At 37.2% G+C, this 16,435-nt stretch overlaps 1 protein-coding gene and 1 pseudogene across 2 annotated transcripts; one reads left to right on the forward strand and one right to left on the reverse strand.

Annotated features, from left to right (window-relative positions):
- Positions 1 to 537: 537 nt before the first annotated feature.
- LOC132170977 (uncharacterized) lies at positions 538 to 15,717 on the reverse strand (annotated as a pseudogene).
- Positions 7,373 to 12,108, forward strand: LOC132170975 (DUF21 domain-containing protein At2g14520-like). 2 transcript variants are annotated; one of them, XM_059582150.1, is made up of 11 exons: positions 7,373 to 7,610; positions 8,348 to 8,424; positions 8,522 to 8,605; positions 8,708 to 8,821; positions 8,903 to 8,989; positions 9,174 to 9,313; positions 9,411 to 9,498; positions 9,851 to 9,924; positions 10,049 to 10,170; positions 10,641 to 10,900; positions 10,979 to 12,108. In XM_059582150.1, exons 1-11 carry the CDS (start codon positions 7,433 to 7,435, stop codon positions 11,018 to 11,020), a joined length of 1,266 nt encoding a protein of 421 aa, XP_059438133.1. In that variant the 5' UTR covers positions 7,373 to 7,432; the 3' UTR covers positions 11,021 to 12,108. The 2 variants fall into 2 exon arrangements, with proteins under 2 accessions (XP_059438133.1, XP_059438132.1); XM_059582149.1 differs by having other exon boundaries at positions 10,641 to 12,108.
- Positions 15,718 to 16,435: the final 718 nt, after the last annotated feature.

Here is a 16,435-nt window from a genome sequence, read left to right on the forward strand (position 1 = left end):
TTTATAAAGAAAAAAATAATAATAATAATTTGGTCTTCACTCTCTCGGCATTCTAATTGTACGACATTACAATCCACTAAATAACATTTTTTTTTTTTTATAAATTGACGCTCTTTTATATAAAATATAAACTACATTGAAAGTTTGTTAAAGGTTTGTGTCCCAAGCATTTTTAAATGTTATTTTCTACCTAGTTTACCTTTTTTTTTTCTTTTTTTTTTTTAATATTTTTAGCAAAAAATGGTAGGTCGGGGAGATCAATTGTAGTTATTCTACTTGAGCATGACCATAATAGCACCTATCCACTGGAAGCCAAATAGACTACTTAAGCGTGACCATAGTAACACCTATTCACTAAGAGCCACATAGAAAAGGCCTAGACAGTAAAAACTGCATGCACTTCCTCAAGTAGTAACATTATTATGTATTTATATGGAACTATTTTATTATCCAATATGGCAATATTCTCTCCTCTGTTTTTTTTTTTTTTTTTTTTTTGCCCTTTTGTTTGAAACTTTAACAAGAAACATCATATCATATCAAAAGCAAGCGTTGGTAGAGGGCTTGTAATAATTTATTTATTGCAGATTTAATTGTCAAAACAAAAGGAGATTATCGTGCTTTTGTACACGTTAGGCAAACAAGGTAAAATCTTACAGGTAAACTCGATACAAAAATGCTGCTTCCAAAATCCAGAAATTATGTGTATTCAAGTTCACTATTGTGGGTAAGAAAATTCAAACTCTCGAGGCTAGTTCAACATAAAGCTGAACAAGGCCTAAATAGAAGACGTTGATAAACAGATTGAGGAAACGGAGCAAGCTTGTGAGCATTTTCTGCTCCTACCCATGAATGAAGCCGAGGAGAACTTCTCTTAAGAGTTGCCAATTATGCATACTTTCAAGTTTAGAGCTTTAAGCTTGGATAAGAAGACCCACATAATGTAAACTGTAAAGCATGCTACTGTTCAACTGCTACGCCAGCATCCTCTGTGCGGGGGGGCCTCCATTTTCGATTAAAGACACCACTTTGGACTACTTTTTCAGCCTTCATCTTGTCATCCTGGATCTTTAGCTTCTCATCAATAAGTTCCAGCAACTCTTGCAAGCCAACTCCTGTGATGGCAGATGTTCTGACATGAGGACCAGCTGGCTGACCTTGAGAGTGCAAATCCTTTTCCATTAGGTAGTCCTTAGATGGCTCACGATGCTGGCCATCCCAACCCCATCTTGAAAGACTTTCTTCTTCACCTGCAGTCTCTTCGTTAAGCCAGCCGTCTGAGTAATTACCCGGTTGATCATCTATTGTCTCTGCAAGATTCTCTGGCGACTGTTCAGTCTCTTCGTTAAGACTTTCTTCTGCCTCTGTTATGTCAGATGCCCTATCATCCTCTTCTCCCGAAATACTGCTGCAGTCACCACCTCCACCATCATCTAGATATTCACCATCATCCATGCCCTCTTCTTGACAATCAATCTGAGCAATTTTCAAAATTCAGAAGACAGCACTGTTTGCTACTCACTTTCACTTTTTCCCCTTTATCCTTCTTACTTGGAGTTGACAGAAAAGGGGAGGCGAAATCTGAAAAAAATAGTACCTTATTCCAAACTTCAATCATATTCTGAAGCTTCTCATCTGATACCCCTAACTGTCGAAGAACTTGCAGCACTGTTGACCGGTGCTCATCGAGATTAGGGGCAGTAGAATCCACTACATGCTGCAAGAACAGAGGATTCTATTAGATGAGTCATACCACGTACCACGTTAAGTATTAATTCCTGGACTTAGCGCCATATATCATATTGTATCATGTGTGGTGAGATATGGGAAAGACAAAAGATCAGTACCAGCTAAAGCATACCATATCATATATCCTTGAATGATTTGTTCTAATTTAACCATGACAAAGCCTGAAGTGAAATTGGTTTGGTTACTGACTCGTATCTAAAAGATGACTGGCAGAAGGACTAGGAAACAGTGAGAGAAATATACCAACAAAATCACAAGGGATGCCCTGTAGAATTCAATACTTGATATTTCAGATATAATATCAAAGTCACATTCATTCCAGAGAAAACCATACCCTCACATAAGGGCATATATCTACAAATTCATCACGATCCTCTTTTCTTCTTTCAGTTAGATCTGACATGGGCAAATAAAGTAAATACTTATATGTACAGTGCTCTTGTTGCTTGGACAACCTGTATGAGGGCTTAATTGACTGATAAGGAGATAACATATAATGATGACATATCTAAAGGAACTTTTTCTCATCACGAGGGGAGAAAACATCATATCATCATAAAAACTATAAAGAATTTTGACCACCCTGCTTCAGTGTTCTTGTTTCCCATCTCCCATTTTATCTTCTCATTACCCATACGTTTTTTAACAAGATAAGGAGAGCAATGGACTATGTGACAAATCACAGAACTGAAATTCTGATATCCAGCAATAGAAGAACAGGCAATTAAATCATACCACAAGCAGGTCAGCTTCTACCACTTCTTCTAAAGTTGCATGAAACGCATCCACAAGCTACAAAAAGAGATTGTATCAGTGACCCAAAAATGGTTGTAAATACAAAGCACTTGCACATGCTTTTTAATCACCTGAACAGGCAAGTCTGATATAAATCCTACTGTATCACTAAAAAGCACCTTCCTCCTGAACATGCAGTCAGTCAAATCAGTGGAATAAAAACTCTAAAAAGGTAAATAATAAGATTCATTTTCAAAATTCAAGGCACGACAGAGAGAAAAGACATAGCTCATTACTGAACTTATTACCCTGAGGGAAGAACAACACTTCTTAATCTAGGATCAACTGTCGCAAACAATCTGCCAAAAACAGAAGTTCATATCACCAGTCAGAAAAAAAGGGGAAGATATATATTAAAGCTTAACAGCTTAAATGAAATATGGAACATAAATTTTAGTAACATATTCAACAAGAGGATTAAAATACCGGGCATCACTATATAGATCACTGTCTGAAACTGCACTAACTAATGTAGATTTTCCCTGTTACCAAAAATAATGTAAAAGCATATTAAAATGGAAAAGAGAAGAAACTGTTAAAAAAAATGTTTCGACTACATGCATAAAGGCTAGGAGGAGCAAGTATAATTAAATTTAAACCACCTACAGCATTTGTGTACCCAATAACAGCAACAGTTGGTAACCCTTGCCCATATAAGCCTCCATGCCTCTTGCGAGCAGCACGTTGCAGAGCGCGTGTACGACGAACCTCTTCAATTTGTAATAATAGATGACTCCTTCGTTCTAGAATTCTGAGATTATAGTGTCATTCAGTGGACATATGAATAAATGCAAGTCTTATAATCAGTAAACCATAGACGAAAGACTTAATGAGTCTTATATTTCATCAACTGGATAGCATATATAGTCAGTAAGGCTCCATATGAAATGAAAGCCATAATGCTGCAGCAGGATATAATTAGCTTGAAGGAAAGGTCTAATTAATCAAATTCACATGCATACTTGACAACAAGTTCATGGAAATTTCAAGCTGATACCTTCGCGGCTTTCAATAGTTCCCACATTTATTTGCACTTGAACTTTCATCAAGCACAAGGATAAACCCACCACTCACACAGGAAAATAATAAAGTACAATCTACAGCATATAAGAATCAGTATAGATTTAAGAGATAAGTATTATAGAGTGACCTTCGTCTTTGAAGCTGAAGCTCAGTTTCTCCTGCACCACTAATAAATCCACGCCCCCCACTTCCTCTCCTGCAATGATACCCATTCAAATTAGAAGTTATTCTAAGATTCAAAGATAAACCAGTACAAACACAGAAAAATTTGCTTACACACAGAATATGGGCATCTATGGGGAGAGAGAGTTTCAGGAGTGATTAACTATATTAGCCCTAACCGTGTAGCACTCTGACCTTCAAATAATCCAATTAACATGAACCAAAAGAAAGAGGTCTTGAAACACCCCTCCTGAATGTTACAACCTAAGTTTACACCTTTAAACTTAAGAGACGAATGGATAAAACTAAAAAGTGTTATATAAACAAGGAATGAAGGTACCGTAAGTTATGTCAAATAAATTTTTTTTGATAAGTAAAAGTCCTATCACAATAATGTTCCTACTCAGGTTACAGGCTTAAGTTATGTCAAATAAATTAAGAGAGGAAAAACAAAAAGGGATAAACTTAACATCTTTATTAATGAAAATAAGGCTTTAGTGAAGTGTACCATTCAATATTTTAATGTCAAAAAGAAACCTAGATCACTGCCAAAAATAATAAAATAAATTATTAAAAAAAAAAAAAAATCATGCAGGCTGAGGGCTCATCAAGGGAGGGCTAACATAATCTAAGCCAAGCTTTTGCGAGGGGTAGCAAATTCTATTTGAGGCCCAATTTTCCAGTCACTTAAGTGAGACAAAGAAATCAGCACAAAGAACCGTAACAAAAGGCATGTCCAAATCCAACCCAAACCGGAATTTCTATCTGGATCACTTTGTCTTGGACCAAACACCCCAGTTCAGTAGCAGCTATCCTAAACCAGTTCCACAGCCTATTTTCAACAAATCCAATGCAAATCGAAAAATAATAAGAAAAAGCTTCCTAAGCAGATAGGATGGCATGTAACATGCACTTGGTAGCATCATCAGAATATTTTGTTTTCAAAACTTATTCAATCATTAATGCTTGGTATTATTTCACACAAAATTTTGGCAATGCACTAACCCTCGAGCACTAACAACTTCAGCTTCTCCACTTGCTCCAAAAGTTTGGCGTCCACCTAGGCCACGAACACGAACAAGTCTTGTTTTCTTATACATTAGAGCCGCTAATTCAGCCTGTAAAGATCACAAGTACCACCAAAAGGTTCACTGAAGCACTTCCTCCCACACTGTCAAATCGAAAGATAACTAAAATATTAAAGTAAAAGATACCAATAATACCTGTAGCTTCCCCTCCTTCGTGCAAGCATGAGCATTGAAAATCTCTATTATAAGACCCACACGATCCAATACAGGTTTGTCCCATGCTCGCTGTCATCCATAATGATAGCATAAAAGAAATGATTAAATGACAAACCATCCTTAGAGAAACAAAAGCATGGGACTAAAGCTCAATTTTACATATACACCAAAAAGAGGAGATAAACTGAACAGGCACAACTTGCCTCCAAATTCCGTTGCTGAACGCCAGACAGTGTCGCATTTACAAAAACAGCATCCACTTCCCCCTGTTACACATCTAAGGTTATGTACACTTCTGCAGTCATATGCTACAAATGCTGTGTATATAAAACCCGAAAAAAAAAAAAAAAAAAAATCAATCAAGGGGAGATTTAGAAAAAGTTTCTTGCCTTCGATTCAGCATCATTCAGATGGCATTTGACTGTGTCCACTGTCCCTGGTCCAAAATATGTGTCTGAAACAAAAAACAAACAACTTTAAATAAACAAATATTAAAAGAAAATATAGACCCAGCAATGGTATGATTAGTTTCTCTTTCAAATTCCAAGTTGTAGAAAATTTGACAAAGAAACACAACCCATTCACCTCACACTAATTCTGACATACAATCCATTTAGACCCAAAACACATTTATCAAAGCAGGTGCTTTTCTTCAAGCTCAGACAGAATTTGCTACTAACAAATGAAACTAACGACAGACACAGATTGAAATTAATAGTCCGATGTCAAAATTCAACTTCCAGAGGCATTCAGATCAATGTTAGAGATAGGGACCTGCGCGAGCTTTGTGGGCTTTGGCAGCTGGGTTTTGAACGACAATATGAGAAGGCAAGGCCTTGTCGAAGAAATCGGAGTGAAAGTAGCCATCGCGCTGGTCTTCGAGAGAGTTGGCGAGGCAGAGAGCTTCGTTTAGCTTGGGCTGCAATAACGTTTCAGGTCGGAGGCGGGGCTGGACCACGAAGAGCTTCGGAGGGGTATTCGGGTCCCTGTTGAAGAGCGACACGGCGTCGTTGGCCTCCTCCTCCTTCTTTTGCTTCGACGAGTACGAAAACCGCGAGGTGAGGATGCGCGTTGGAGAGGAAGAGAGAGGCTGAGGAGTATATGAAGGTGGTGGTGGGGGCTGGAGTGGGTTTGAACAGAGTGAAGATGTTAAGGTCTGAGGAAGAGACCAGAGGGACCTTCGTGAGAGAGAGATGGCTCTGATCATTTCACAAAGTTTTGGGTTTGTATTCTGCGGCCACGGCTGTGACCGTTTTGCTGTGTATCCGGGCAAAAGTGGCGCAATGGGACAACAAACGGAGGTGGGCTTGGGATGAGCTAGTGGTTCGGGCTTAGCTCTATCCAGGCGGTTCAGCCCAATAGGTTGGTTAGTACTTAGTAGTAGGGACCCTAACCTGCGAATCTGACCGTTTAATTAATTATTCGGATTAAATTTGATTTATATAGTTTTATATTTATGTTTTGATACAACTCAAACCCAAAATATAACATTTAAGGGTGACAATTTTTCACACGAACTCAATACAAAATTAGCAGATTAAGGTTGAAAGATTTGACCTATTTAATTAAATTGGTCAGATTAACATGAACTTATACAGTCTTATACCATGTTTCAACACAATTCAAACCAGACACATGAATATTAATTGTCACCGTAGAGAGGGGAATGTAGGGATTCAAATCCTAGGATGCCACCCCTCCATTTAGATCTCTTATTTTTCGTTTAATATTAAATTATCTTATCTTACCTATAAAAGATTTATTAAAAAAAAAAAAAAAAAAAAGAATAATATGTCCTCATCGACTCACATTTCAACTTGCCCAGAACAAATACATAGATCGAAATTGTCCACTTGTGGCGACGTCCATTGACCTTCTGTCTTGATACATAAGTTGCAAAGTATACATGACACTAGATTTAGGTCCAAAAGAGGATCAACCGTGGGATAATCCATGTAACCACGGTTTCATAGACGATAGAAATTTCTAATAATTTTATTGTTCATATGGTTAGAAATTCAGATAGTATATACGAGAGAATTCTTATATATTGCCACTTGGCACTTGCTCTAACAAGTTTCGAACCGTTCACTATTTGTACGTTGACATTTTCTATCTGAATTCCTAATACTTGGGACAAAAAATTGCTGAAAATCCGAATCCTGCCATGGACTCTTCGACACCTTGGCCTCTCAAAGCTCTCTTTCTGTTCCTTGAAAGAGAAGTAGAATAACAGAAGAAAAAAGTGTGCTCCAGACGTTTCAAGCAAAAGGGCACCACAAAAAAGGTGGGTGGAATCTGATTTCATTCTGCCATTGTGCAATAAATAGATCGAATAATATTTGGACTTCCATTATTCCAGAATATATGATTGTCTCTAAAGTAACTGTGTCTGCAACTGCAAGGGTCTAGAATATTAACACTATAAAGCTCAAAAGAAGAAGGAGAAGAAGAAGAAGATGGGTGTGGAGTATAGGTGCTGCGAAACAGGGTTTTTCATTCGCATAGCAATCATCACTTTGCTGGTGTTGTTTGCCGGGATGATGTCTGGGCTCACGTTGGGGCTCATGTCAATGAGCCTGGTCGAGCTTGAAGTTCTTATCAAGTCTGGAACGCCCAGTGATCGTAAACATGCTGGTAATTTACTTCATTAATTCATCTCCCTCTTCCTCTGCTCTTCTTAAATATAAAATACATCATACTTTTTCCACTACCTGCCTGTGTTTATATATATATGTATGTTGCAATTTGTTTAAGGAATGTGTAAATTTTGTTGGAGACAAAAAAGGTTTGAATTGTAAATTTTGGTAACGAAGTGAACCTTTTGAAGAAATTACTATAGGCCAACCAACGCCAAAGGTATCCATTATATATAGAAGACTTGTGTTACAGATTATTTTTACTTAAAAAACCTTCGTAACTTTGAAGACCCAATTTGTAATCCTGGTAAATTATATGTTCACCTTTCACCGCAATAACTTCAGAACTTTTGACCTTCCTATGTAGGAATCATCTTGACAAACAAATCCCGTCTACTTCAACACAAAACTCTGGCAACTGTAAACTTTTCTTTTGAATATGTTTAGACTTGAGAACAATGTCTTTCTAGGTGTATAGTTTAATCTCTTGATATCTCTCACTTGTACAATATGTTCAATTATTGAAATAACTTCTTTAAGATACTACCACATGACTCAAAAGAGACACGAATGAAATCAAAACATTAGAAAACATGGCAATCTGTTTTTTCAAAGATGCTTTTAGTAATCCTTTCAAGTTGCATGGTATTGTATCATCAGCATGCTATTTCTTGATTGGAAACATTTTAGAGGGATTGACCCTTATTAGTTAAAGCTACCACTATGTTGTAACAGCGAAGATATTGCCCGTTGTGAGAAGACAGCATTTACTGCTTTGCACCCTATTAATCTGCAATGCTGCTGCAATGGAGGTAAGAGCGACCAGCAACAATGTAAATTAACACAGATTGGTGACTTAAAACTAGAAAAACTACAAATGTACTTGATCTCTGCAACTTGTTTCTTCAGACACTTCCCATTTTCCTGGATAGTATTGTCACAGCCTGGGGAGCTATCATTATTTCAGTGACCTTGATACTTGTGTTTGGTGAGGTCAGTTTCTTATCTTAGGGCATGTACGTATTTGCATGCATGTCCCAGAAAAAACAAGTGTTTTGGTGAAAATTGATTGGGATCTGAACTTCTTGTACGCAGATTATACCCCAAGCTGTTTGTACTCGATATGGTTTGGCAATCGGTGCAGCCATGGCTCCAGTTGTCCAGATACTTGTTTGGATTTGTTTTCCTGTTGCTTATCCAATAAGCAAGGTGATACTCTTTGGACCAGTTTCCATGCCTTTAAATTTCTTCATGATCCTGAGATATGTACTTTTGGTGGTATATTACCAGCTCTTAGATCTTATGTTGGGGAAAGACCATGATGCACTTTTTCGTCGAGCTGAACTGAAAACATTAGTTGATTTGCACGGTAACGAGGTATTGATTTCTTACTCAATTACGAAACATTAGTGGAATTGCTTAAAATCGCACTTTTGGCTTGCAAAATTGCATAGCCAAACAAACTCTTATTTTATTGTCTTATCCATTAACATGGAACCGAAATTCCCTATCTCTTCTGCCTACTGATTACACCATTGTTTTCTTATTGAATGGTATATAGGCTGGAAAAGGTGGAGAACTGACACGTGATGAGACAACGATCATTGCAGGAGCACTTGAACTTACTAAGAAAACAGCAAGGGATGCGATGACTCCTATATCTGAAACTTTTGCAATTGACGTCAATGCCAAACTTGATAGGTATTCTGAGTTTTCGTCAAAAACAAAACAAATTAATCAGTTCCATTTACTGGTGTGTCGTTGATGATCAAATGTCTTCTCTCTGGCGATCAAGTAGGGATCTGATGAAGCGAATTTTGGAGAAAGGGCATAGCAGAGTGCCAGTATATTATGAGCAACTGATAAACATCATTGGACTTATATTGGTACATACTCGTTGCATTTTATCATGAGAAGTAAAGTAGTTATTTTGTTTTCTGTTCATCCTATAATATGGTCTATTAGCTAATTATGATTCGACGAGTTTAGCTTGCCTTCAGTGAAGATCCTCCCATACAAAAGTAAACGGTGAGGGTTGCCTCCAGTGAAAAAGTAACTGGAGTTCTCTGCCAATCTTGCAATTTTCACCATTTATTTTTGCACTGGAGATCTGCAATTAAAAAAATACAGGAGGCAAAGCCAAACCCATGATTCGACATTCTACTAAAAACAAGACAAGGTGTCATAAATTGTTCATTGTAGATGTAAAGGGTATCACCATATATTTTTATGTTACAGGTGAAGAACTTATTAACCATCCATCCAGCTGACGAGATGCCTGTAAAGAATGTCACTATACGCAAGATTCCAAGGTATTTTACCTTGACCGAGTAATCAAGTATAACATATTGTTAGTCATATATGTGAACAACATATGCTTACATAAATATATACATTTACAACTATATACATATTCCGTATGCTTGTGTCTGCCAGGGTCTCAGAAACAATGCCTTTGTATGACATACTAAATGAGTTTCAGAAAGGTCATAGCCATATGGCTGTTGTTGTTAGAGAGCACAATGACACAGAGCAGTCAACTACTGAAAACCCAACTGGTAAGCACCCTATTTATGCAATGACATGCCTTGTTTAGCCTGTCATAGACTTAGAGCCGACAATTTTGACATGACATGAAAACCCGATACGAACCCAATATGAAATTAGCGGATTAGGGTTGAAAGGTCTAATTCATTTAATTAAATGGGTTGGGTTATGGTTGCCCTATATAGTCTTATACTCATGTTTCGACATGACCCAAACCTGCCACGCAACATAAAGGCTGACAATTTTTGACACGACCCGCAAACCCGACACAAACCTAACATTAAATTAGCGGGTTATGATTGAGGGATGTAACTCTTTTAATTAAATGAATTGGATTATGGTTGACCTATATAGTCTTATAACTATGCCTCGACACAACCTAAATCTGACACACAAATATAAATTGCCACCTCTAGACTAATAGCTATATTAATTCTCCCTCAGGATCTAATTTATATTACTTGATTACATATAAATGTAGTAAGAGATATGAGGGTGGACATTCATGATGAAAGGCCTCTCCAAGAGAAAAGTTTAAAAAGCAAGAGGCCACTCAAGCAGTGGAAGAGTCTACCAAGTGATGGGGATATAAATAGAGGAGTCTCCAAGGGCAAGAAATGGTCAAAGGACTTGCACCCAGAAGTCCTGCATATCAGTGACGAGCCACTCCCGAATTTCACCGAAGAAGGGGAAGCTATTGGTATTATAACACTTGAAGATGTCATTGAAGAGCTCTTACAGGTAAGAGGAATTTTGTTTTGTTTAATTCTTTCTTATACTCTTAAGAAGTTTACATCCCTCTCCATTTTGTACATGTAGGAAGAAATCTATGATGAGACAGACAACCATGACGGGAGTTAATAATTTGAAAGCTTCTGTTACTACATAGACATACAACGTTGCTTTTTAAAGCAGATTGATTACTGATCATAGAAGATGAACAACGACTCCATTAGTCTCTGTAAATGAACAACACATAGTTGACAGGGGAACATAAGTACCATTTTTTCTTTTTCTTTTTTGGTGCATAAGAGAACATGGATATATCATATATAACACCTAATAATATATGACTGCAATCAGTCGGACAACCCTTTAGATTTGAGCAAGATTGAGTGCTTGGGAAAATACATGAGGCTCCTTTCTATTTTTCAGAGTTATATCCTGGTGAATTAGAAAAGCTTCCATATCGGGATTAGGAGAGGAAAAATATTATGGCTTGTATGCACAATTATGGAAAATGCTTGGGTGTTGGGGGTATTACAAGTTTACTACAATCTTTTACAAACTCACATGGCAGTTCACATTTTTATGAAAATGAGTGTCATGTAACATTTATGAAAATAAGTGTCATGTGGATTATCATGTAGTAATCCAAATTTTGGTAGCTGACATAGTAAGTGCCACATGCATTGCTACATTAGTTTATACATGTGATAAGTGCCACGTGCACTACCACATGGTAGTCCACATTTTAATGGCTGCTGTAGCAAGTGTCACGTGAGTTGCTATGTCGGTTTGTAAAGAACTTGTAGTAAAAATAGTAATACCCCTAGCAACACTCCACAATTATATAGGTTATTCTATTCTAATCCCATAACTTAAGGTGAAATGTGGCTTCCTTCCTATTTTAGTATGAGAACTGGTAGGCTTACAAACAAATTTTACAAAAAAACTTTTACAACATGATGTAGCACAACATACATGATTAGAAATGAGATAAATTCAATTTTTGAGAAACCTAATCACATTGTGTCACATCACGTTGTAAAAGTTTTTTTATCAAATTTGTTTGTAAGCCTAGCATTTTTCTTTTAGTATACTACCATCATCACATGATATGTGAATAGCTTATTATAACCATTCGCATCCAGTTTAGTAGGGAAAAAAAAAGGAAAAAGAACATACTCAGGCTCAGCCCGCAATGATATACCAACAGTGAATCTCACATCTGTAAGCACCAAAGACAGCCTTAATTAGTTATCTTATCATCTAAACATGCTGCATAAAATCATAATTATTCAAGCCATCATTTTTCCCATCACCATAAGTATAAGTCACCTGTTAGAATCTGACTTGAATATGGGGTACTATCTGCACCTCTGGTTGCATAAGCAACTGTCACACAAAACTGCGATGTGCTTAAGTGCATAGAATGCTCCCATTTTCTTCAGGCAGGGAAATAGAGTTTCTATTTCATATGCACCCTGGAAAGAAAGAAAAGCGATGGTGTGAATGTTTCATTACATAACTAGCAAATAATATAATTTTTCAACAATATATACATCCATATCGACATGTATATTTGTGTATATTAAACCTGATGTTGATAGGAGATCGCAATCTGCCTTACCCTTACTGTGCTCTAAATTACAATTTCATATTTTCATTTTTAATTACTCTAAATTAAGTCTCATTATATTTTTCTCCTTATTTCAGTCCATAAATCAGCCATTCAGATATCTGAACTTGACATTAAGACAAATGAATTTCAAATGCATCTGGACTCTAAAAGCACTAATCTGTATGCAAATATATATAACTGACACACATAAATGTACCCAAAACTACATAGCAGGCATAGCACTAATAATTATTAGCTGATTTGCTCAAGCTAGTGATGGCAAACATGTTTCTACATAGAGATCAGTGATAGAAAAGACTTTTTGAAGAGCCATATACCTGGGACTCATGCAAAATGCCAGGGTAACGGCATTAACCGGAATTAGCCAAAATGAGGAGTGCATCACTGTTAATACTTGCTTTTTAAGTTCCAAATACTGTTACAAATCTTTCATGCCACTATAAACCATCTACCGAAGATCTTACCACCTTCTCTAGCTGATGAATGGCAGAAGACTAGCTACTAAGTATCTGTATAAAAGGCAATACAACACTACTATAGTTTTGAAATAAACAAACTGCATTTTAAATACTCTAGTAAATACCTATTTACTTGATGACAATGATATTCTAGTAAATACAGAGAACTATACGTAATAAATAGCACTAAAGACAAAATCAAAAACAAACACAAAACAAACTGATAAAATAAACAGGCAAGAGAAAATACTACGAAAAAAAAAACAGCTATTTCCCAATGTCAATTAGTGATGCATGCATTGTCACAGTTGCATCACAAACAAATTTAGATGATGTTTTTCTCAGGGATATAAATGGGTTCAGTACTATTACCATCCATGACGAGTGCATTACACAAATAATGGCTGAGAATCAATCGCCTCCACACAATCTGCTGACTGAATGACATTTACTTTTATAGCAACTCTCTCATTCAAACTACAAAGTTTTAGCTCTACCATGCACTCCACCCCAACGGCGTCGACGAGACCTCCTTTTCCTCCCATCCTTTACCTCCTTAACTTTTTCTTTCAAGTCCCTTTCTCCTCGCCTTTTGTACATCTTGAAAGTAATCTGTCTATCTGCAGCCATCTTCCTTACCTTATCCGTTATCTCAGCCGCAATCTCCCTGTTATAAAGTTTCCTTAAACCACGCATGAGTTTAGCAAAAGTATCTGGCTGTGGCATTAAATCTGCATCCGTCATGTCCAGACAATATGAACAAGCCTCCTTCACATGGCCATTCGAAAAGAGCGCATGAATCCAAATTGTCCATGAATACACATTAAGCTCACAGCCTTTAGTCGTGATGCAACTCCATACATCTTTAGCTATTTCAAGCTTCCCTGCTCTTAATAGAGAATTCAATAGCTCTTTCAAGGTACCATAATGAGGGGCAGATAGAAGACCTCTACCAACCATTTCTTTGAAGTACTCACAAGCTTCAACTAGACAACCTTGCCCAATAAACCCATGAATCATTATAACAAAGGTGTCGAGACATGGACCAAGTCCATCTGCTTCTATTTCATTCCAAAGTCGTACCCCTTCCTTAACCTCCCCCAACTTGCAAGCTAACCTAATCACTGTATTGTAAATACTAACATTAGGACTGACACCAATCTTCCGCATCTCCTCCACAAGCTCCATGCACTCTTCCAGCTGTTCCTTCTTCTCATGAGCAATCATGATATGCAAATAAGTTGTCTGATTTGGAGTATGTCCCTGCTGTATCATACTATCCAAAAGCTCATAACTCTTATCAATCTTCCCCCACTTGCAAAACCCACTAATCAAGGTAGTGTACGTCACAACGTCAGCCTCCCACTCACTCCTCTGGCTCTCAACCAAAATCCGCATTGCCTCCTCCATTCTCTCCTGCCCACAAAGCGCCTGAATCAAAATAGTATAGGAAGTCGCATTCGGTTCACAACCCTTCCTCTTCATCTCCTTCAAAAGATCAAAAGCATCACTCATCTTCCCCACTTGAGCATACCCACTAAGCAAATTGTTATAAACCACAATGTCCGGCTCAAACCCGGCCTCTCTCATCTGCACCAACACAAACTTGGCCTCCATAAGCTTCCCTTCTCTACACCAACCATACAACAATGACGTAAAATGCTTAATTGTCGGCCTAAACCGAACCCTCATATCCTCAAACAACAATGCAGCTTCCTTAACACTACCATTCTTGCACAAAGCGTCCAACAAACACCCAAACACATACTCATCAGGCTCACAGCCATACTTTGGCATCTCATCCAATACTTCAATCGCTTTCTTAACCATCCTGGCGGAGGCAAACCGCCTCATTAGAACTACAAACACTTCTGGGGAAATCAACTGGGGATTATCCCTCCTCATTTCCTCAATCAAAGCCCAAACAGCACCGAATTGCCTCATTTTCCCCAAAATCTTTATCATAGATTTATACACTTCAAAGCTATGCCTGTATCCGGGCTGCTTCGAAGCCCAAACGAAAAACCGGTACCCCAAGTTCCCGGCATCGCCGCAGCGATTCAATACGCGCTCGGCAAAACCCGAACGCATAACAACACCGGATTCTACCAAAGCGAGCTCCAATTTGGGAACCCTCGAGTGGAATTTCTTTAAGATTCTATATACCTTTTCGACATCGGCGGCAAACTCGTCGTGGCTCTGTTTGTGGGTCTGATCGTCTGGGTGATTTTGAAGGCGAACTAGCCCAAACCCAGTTCTTGCAGCGTCTGATAGATGATTGCGGTTGCTCTGGCCGGTGGGTCTTCTACGGCTTGGGTTGAATTGTGTTGGGGTTTGGGGAAGACCCATTTGAGAGTGTGAGGGATGGGATTGGGGAATTTCATGGTGTGTGGAGTGTGACGCCGCGTGAAGGAGGTTGAAGGGCTGATTTGATTTGGAGGAATAGAGGAAGTGAGGGTGTTTATTGAAGAAAGTCATGGTTTTAGAAGATAATCTCTGCATTTTCGTTTGTGGGTCTGCAACTACAGCTCAGCTTGCTTGGCTTTCACTGATTTTACTACTTACCCACAAAAAAATAACGAAGAAGAACAGAATATAACTCTCAAATTTTCTAATTTTCTCGCCTTTTCTTGGAATCTCAAATCTCTCAAGTCTTGGTTACTTGTTGGGGGACCTCTTCAAAGCTCGCTTGAAGCAAAGCAGTAACAAGGAGGGGAAACTTCATAAAGGCGGTTTCCGCTGCGTATAATAACGGTGAAGAGGGAATTTCTTTCCTTTTTTTCTTCTTCTTCTTGTTTTTTTTTTTTATTTAAAAAAAATATATTAAGTATAGTAGTATTCATTACACAGATAGCTGCTGATAAATATGCAAAGACATTTGAAAGAATAATTAGTGATTTTTTGATATTTTATGAACACCAATCCTATGATAAAATGGAAACATGACCTTAAATAAGACCAATGGGTTGGAATTTTTAGAATTGATTCTGATTTCTGATCCATTGTGATTAAGATTACGAATAAAACAATCTTATTTTACTCAAATCTCTTCCAACATATAACTTAAACCAAAGGTGATTCACGTCCACAAAATAAATTTTGGACTATAAAATAAAATTTTTTGGGCATGTTTGAAATTGCGTTTTAAAGGTCTAAAAGTATTTTTCACACTCAAAAAGTTCGTTTTAAAAATAATAATTAAAAATAATAATAATAACAATGGTTTGGTAAAAAAGTAATTTTTTTAAATGCTTTTAACACTAAAAAAATAATCGTTTAGTAAAAAAATTAAAAATACTTTTAAGGGTCTAAAAAGCTTAAAAATAATTAAAAAAATCAAAAAAACAAAAAAACTTTTAACGAAAACTTAAAAATACTTTTGCCCAAAACTTTTTTTTTTTTTTTTTTTTAACTTAAAAAGCTCAATCTTAAACAGATACCATATAATATAAA

This window comes from Corylus avellana, chromosome ca2 (genome assembly GCF_901000735.1).
Source record: "Corylus avellana chromosome ca2, CavTom2PMs-1.0".
NCBI lineage: Eukaryota > Viridiplantae > Streptophyta > Magnoliopsida > Fagales > Betulaceae > Corylus > Corylus avellana.

Bases quoted from the DNA above. Each gene is read 5' to 3' on its own strand.
- LOC132170975 (XM_059582149.1), top strand. From the start codon at position 7,433: ATGGGTGTGGAGTATAGGTGCTGCGAAACAGGGTTTTTCATTCGCATA. The intron at 8,606-8,707 runs GTCAGTTTCTTA...TCTTGTACGCAG, and splicing joins TGATACTTGTGTTTGGTGAG to ATTATACCCCAAGCTGTTTG. The intron at 8,990-9,173 runs GTATTGATTTCT...AATGGTATATAG, and splicing joins TTGATTTGCACGGTAACGAG to GCTGGAAAAGGTGGAGAACT.